Source organism: Oncorhynchus keta, chromosome 29 (assembly GCF_023373465.1).
Source record: "Oncorhynchus keta strain PuntledgeMale-10-30-2019 chromosome 29, Oket_V2, whole genome shotgun sequence".
Classification (NCBI taxonomy): domain Eukaryota; kingdom Metazoa; phylum Chordata; class Actinopteri; order Salmoniformes; family Salmonidae; genus Oncorhynchus; species Oncorhynchus keta.
In genome coordinates, this window is record NC_068449.1 from 28,745,173 (window position 1) to 28,751,172 (window position 6,000).

The 6,000-nt window shown below is 44.3% G+C and overlaps 1 protein-coding gene across 1 annotated transcript; it reads right to left on the reverse strand.

The window, feature by feature from the left end:
* Window positions 1-2,256: 2,256 nt before the first annotated feature.
* On the reverse strand, window positions 2,257-5,165 carry LOC118362057 (B2 bradykinin receptor-like). Its single transcript, XM_035742263.2, has 2 exons — window positions 4,800-5,165; window positions 2,257-3,563 (listed from the first exon to the last, which is right to left on the reverse strand). The coding sequence occupies exons 1-2, from the start codon at window positions 4,872-4,874 to the stop codon at window positions 2,514-2,516; spliced, it is 1,125 nt and encodes a 374-aa protein (XP_035598156.1). The 5' UTR covers window positions 4,875-5,165; the 3' UTR covers window positions 2,257-2,513.
* Between the last annotated feature and the right edge of the window lie 835 nt (window positions 5,166-6,000).

Below are 6,000 nucleotides of genomic sequence, written 5' to 3' on the forward strand. Positions count from 1 at the left end.
GGTCAGAAAAACATTCACTTATCATATAAAATAGATTATTATCAAGGACTTTACAAATGTTTTATTTGTATGAATGTATAAAAATGTCTAAACCATATAAAATATCAAATCACTGAGAAACCTTTTTGAGATACAGGTATACCAGTGACTCGCTGAATAAGGAAGTGGTCAGATGACGCAGCTGCTATGCTAGAGGACTGTTTTGCTAGCACAGACTGGAATATATTCCAGGATTCATCCAATGGCAGTGAGGAGTATACCACCTCAGTCATCGGCTTCATCAATAAGTGCATTGATGAAGTCTTCGCCACAGTGACCATACGTACATATTCTAACCAGAAGCCATGGATTACAGGCAACATCTGCATCGAGCTAAAGGCTAGAGCTACCGCTTTCAAGGAATGGGAAACTAATCCGGACATTTATAAGAAATCCCGTTATGCCCTAAAACGAACCATCAAACATGCAAAGCGTCAATACAGGATTAAGATTGAATCCTACTACACCAGCTCTGACGCTCGTCGGATGTGGCAGGGCTTGAAAACTATTACGGACTACAAAGCGAAACCCAGACGCGAGCTGCCCAGTAACACGAGCCTACCAGATGAGCTAGATGCCTTTTATGCTCGCTTCGAGGCAAGCAACACTGAATCATGCGCAAGAGCATCAGCTGTTCTGGATGACTGTGTGATAACTCTCTCGGTAGCCGATGTAAGCAAGACGTTTAAACAGGTCAACATTCACAAAGCCGCGGGGGCAGAAGGATTTCCAGGACTTGTACTCAAAGCATGCACAGACAAACTTGAAGTGTCTTCACTGACATTTTCAACCTCTCCCTGAGTCTGTAATACCTACATGTTTCTAGCAGACCACCATAGACCCTGTGCCCAAGGAAGCGAAGGTAACCTGCCTAAATGATTACCGCCCCGTAGCACTCACGTCAGTAGTCATGAAGTGCTTTGAAAGGCTAGTCATGGCTCACAACAGAAACAGGATACCCTAGACCCACTCCAATTCGCATAACGCCCGAACAGATCCATAGATGACGCAATCTCAATCGCACTCCACACTGCCCTTTTCCACCTGGACAAAAGAAACACCTATGTGAGAAAATCTGTTCATTGACGACAGCTCAGTGTTCAACACCATAGTGCCCATGAAGCTCATCACTAAGGTAAGTACCCTGGGAATAAACACCTCCCTCTGCAACTGGATCCTGGACTTCCTGACGGGCCACCCCATGGTGGCAAGGGTAGGCAACAAAATGTCTTCTACGCTTATCCTCAACACTGGGGCCTCTCAGGGGTGTGTACTGAGTCCCCTCCTATACTCCCTGTTCACCCACAACTGTGTGGCCAAACACGACTTCAACACCATCATTAAGTTTGCTGACAACACAACAAGGGTAGGCCGACAACGATGAGACAGCCTATAGGGAGGAGGTCAGAGACCTGCCAGTGTGGTGCCAGGACAACAACCTCTCCCTCAATGTGAGCAAGACAAAGGAACTGATTGTGGATTACAGGAAAAGGTGGGCCGAACTGGCCCCCATTATAACATTGACGTTGCTGTAGTGGAGCGGGTTGTGAGTTTCAAGTTCCTTGGTGTCCACATCACCAACGAACTATCATGGTCCAAACACACCAAGACAGTCGTGAAGAGGGCACGACAAAACCTTTCCCCCTCAGGAGACTGAAAAGATTTGGCATGGGTCCCCAGATCCTCAAAAAGTTATACAGCTGCACCATTGAGAGCATCCTGACCAGTTGCATCACTGCCTGGTATGGCAACTGCTCGGTATCTGACCATAAGGCGCTACAGAGTGTAGTGCGAACGGCCCAGTACATCACTGGGGCCAAACTTCCTGCCATCCAGGAGCTATATGATAGGTGGTGTCAGAGGAAAGCCCATCAAATTTTCAGAGACTCCACTCACCCAAGTCAGACTGTTTTCTCTGCTATCACACGGTACCGGAGCGCCAAGTCTAGGACCAAAAGGCTCCTTAACAGCTTCTACCCCCAAGCCATAAGACTGCTGAACAATCCATCAAATGGCCACCGGACTATTTAAGTTGACCCCCCTCCATTTGTTTTGCTACTTGCTGTTTATTATATATGCATAGTCAGTTCACCTCTACCTACATGTACAAATGACCTCAACTAACCTGTACCCCTGCACACTGACTCGGTACCGGTACCCCCTGTATATAGCCTCGTTATTGTTATGTTATTGTGGTACTTTGTATCATTTTTTATTTTATTTTGTAAATATTTTCTTAACCTCTTGTTAACTGAGATGTTGGTTAAGGGCTAGTAAGTAAGCATTTCACGGTAAGGTCTACACTTGTATTCGGCGCATGTGACAGATAAAGTTTGATTTGATTTAAAGAAAACACACAAAAGCTAAATACAATGTAAACACAAAACACATTCACAAGTTGCTGTTACACAAAACAGTGATGCTAGTGCAGAAATATGTGCCATAAAATGACATGGTTGTTTGGGGTTTATAAATCATACCTTAGTGGAGTCTGTGTACTTAATGGTGGAGTTGAGATTGACAATATGATAGGACTTCCTTCCCTTTCCACAGCACATCATCTGTCTACATACCCCTCTTGCCCTCTGCTTAAAGTGCTTCCCCACAATCACGTACAGAAAAGGGTTCAGTGAGCTATTGCTGTAGCCCAGGTAGGTAGCCAGTTGAGTGCTGATTTCTAATACATCCACCCAGCCGCAGCCAGAGATGACCTCATAGTAATACAGGGTATCCAGGAAGATGACGACCTGGTAGGGCAGCCAGCAGAGGATGAAGATGGCCAGGACGATAAGCACCAGGTGGGCGGCCTTCCTCTCTGTGCCTGCCGCCGTCGTGCTCCTCATCCTGCTCGCCTGGTTGTCCCGTAGGACACTGATGATGTGGTAGCTGCAGAAGGACACAACGGGTATAGGAACCAGAAAGCCCACTATGTTGACGGTCAGGTTGTAGCGCAGCCTCCAGCCGTCGTGGGGGTATGCCATGTAGCACGCCTCCACCCCCAGTTGGGGGAAGAACTGGACGGATCGGAAGAGCAGGGCTGGGAGGCTGAGAAGAGCGCCCACCACCCAGACAACCAGGCAGATCCCGCTGGCCCAGGCTGGTTTTCTTCCCCTGCCCTGGGACGACAGGGGACGTGCCAGCACCAGGTACCTGTCCACACTCACCAGCGTAAGGAACAGGACACTGCAGTAGTAGTTCATCCCAATGACAATGTTCACCAGCTGACACATAAGCTTACCAAATGGCCAGTGGAACTCCTGTATGACCGCCACCACCCAGAAGGGCAGGCAGGACACCATGAGGAGGTCTGCAGCAGCCAGGTTCCCCAGGTAGATGTCTGCCACTGTGCTGTGTCTCTTCTGGAAGCAGAACACACACAGCACGAAGGTGTTGCCCACCATTCCCAGCAGGCAGATGACGGACATGTAAACTGGCTGGATGGAGTACACCCAATTCCAGGCTGCTGTGTGGTTACACTCCATTAAAGGGTCCACCGACCAGTTTGAGACCATTTCGAGAGCTGTCTGAAGAGAGATTGCGTGTGTCAATGTTGGAGCACAATTTTATATTATAAAACATCAAAAAAGCTTTTAATTATGTCAATGCTACTGAACATGTGTACCACGACTTCTCTCATTTCAAAGTAAAGTAAACTGCTACCCTCTGGTTCAAAATAAAATGAATAATGCGCTAATGGACTGGGGAGGAAGAGAATGGAAGGGCTAATATTGATATTAGTAAGAGTACACAGGCTCTGCGTGCTGTTGCCTTGTGAAGCACACCTCAGCTCTTTACATAAACCACCGTGATGTACAGTCATCTAAAAGGCTCTGCAGGCAACAGATGGTCCTTCTCTCTTATCTGGATGACATGGAACACACTCTCTGTGGACTGACTCTGTCTACACCTCCCTCCCTCTGTACTGTAAGTCAGCACAGCCTCAGTGGAATTCAAAAAAGTGTGTTTTCATTCTACCCAAGACATGAGTAAAAGAATGGGGTACCTTACAGTGAATGGGGGAGAATATTATTGTAGGTTACTCAGTATCACTCTTTTTGACTGAGGTACCTAGGAGTACAATTACCACAATTAGTTTGAACTGGCAGCAAAATACTTTCCTCTCTGCTCCTCATCAATTACTTCACCCACACAATGGTTTCAATTTCAGTTTCAAGTTGTATTAGTCGTATGTACAAGATAGACATGGTATACAGTGGTACAATGAAATACTTACTTGCAGGTTCCTTTTCGACAATGCAACAACAACAAGAAATAATAAAAGATATGAATATGAACATAAAGTAAATGGCTCAGTAGAATAGAAAAAACGTTTGAACATAAAATACAGGAAGGTACACTTTAAAGTACAATATTAACACATGTAAAAGGGGATTGGGGGGCATGTGTTTAAGTACATGTAATAAAAACAAAAAACGAATATTTCTTGTCTCAGATATAGGACAGACACTTCAGAACAAACTGATTTTATTTTGGGACTGACTATGTGTTGTTCCATGTATTGAATATGTTATTCTATGTGTTTGTATGGGCTAATAGCAGTAAGGACAAAACATGTTTTTCATCAAATTATATATTTTTAAAAAATGTGATACTTCAAAGGGGTATTAAAATTCTCAAAATGTCTTTCTTTACTGCAGCGATCCCTCCGATGCTTCCTGAAGTCAACAATCAACTCCTTTGTTTTGCTGACGTTGAGGTGGAGGTTGTTGTCCTGGCACCACAAATGCCAGTTCACTTACCTCCTCCCTATAGGCTGACTCGTCATTGCAGTCACACCTGCTCCTGCTCTTCCTCCCCTGGCGCTCGAGGGGCATTACGCACTCAAGACACAATCAGTACGCACACCTGCCTTCCCCCCGTCACACACATCAGCAATCATTGGACTCACGTGGACTCAATTACTTGTGTCATTACATTCCCTATATCTGTCTGTTCCCAAACTCTGTGGTGACGTCAGTCCTGGGTCGCTGCGGATGGAACCGGGGGTGCCTACGTTGTGTTAGCTTATCCAAGTTGATTATTTTAAAAGGCTAATTGATCATTAGAAAACCCTTTTGCAATTATGTTAGCACAGCTGAAAACTGTTGTCCTGATTAAAGAGGCAATAAAACTGGCCTTCTTTAGACTATTTGTGGTTTCAATTACAGGCTCAAAATGGTCAGAAACAAAGACCTTTGTTCTGAAACTCGTTAGTCTATTCTTGTTCTGAGAAATAAAGGCTATTCCATTTGAGAAATTGCCAAGAACTGAAGATCTCGTAACAACCAGAAAAGAAAGAGGAGTGGGATGCCCCGGTGCACAACTGAGCAAGAGGACAAGTACATTAGTGTCTAGTTTGAGAAACAGATGCCTCACAAGTCCTCAACTGGCAGCTTCATTAAATAGTACCCGCAAAACACCAATCTCAAAGTCAACAGTGAAGAGGCGACTCCGGTTGTTCAAGGAGGGGGACATGGGTATATGGCAGATAGGGGAGTCCGGGGCACAATGTTACACTTTCAGTCTTTTGCTTATTTATGAAAATATTATTTGATTTAGATTAATATTTTTATACAAACAACATAGATATCTCAGCTACCATTATACACTGTATCTCTGTTTCTAGGACATACCAATCGTTTACAATTCAACCGAAAGTGTCGGAAGTCAAAATGTTACGATTAACCCAGAGAATAACTAGGTTAACTGTACCACTCTCTTCAGTAGTAATAAAATTGGTGTAATTGAAAATAAAATCAGATTTGAAACTGATACCGTAAAATTTCAATTAAACACAGTTTAAAATAGCCACTTGTCCCTTTTAATAGCCTGGCAACTACACACACTTCAGCAAATAAACGCCTGCTTCAAATAAATGCTGGGGGGTCTAAGTTAATTGTTTAAGAGGTTACAATGAATTACCATTAATTGTTTAAGGTTTCATGTTTGATTCATTACATT

Bases quoted from the DNA above. Each gene is read 5' to 3' on its own strand.
- LOC118362057 (XM_035742263.2), bottom strand. From the start codon at position 4,874: ATGCCCCTCGAGCGCCAGGGGAGGAAGAGCAGGAGCAGGTGTGACTGC. The intron at 3,564-4,799 runs GTAAGTGAACTG...ATCTCTCTTCAG, and splicing joins AGTCAGCCTATAGGGAGGAG to ACAGCTCTCGAAATGGTCTC.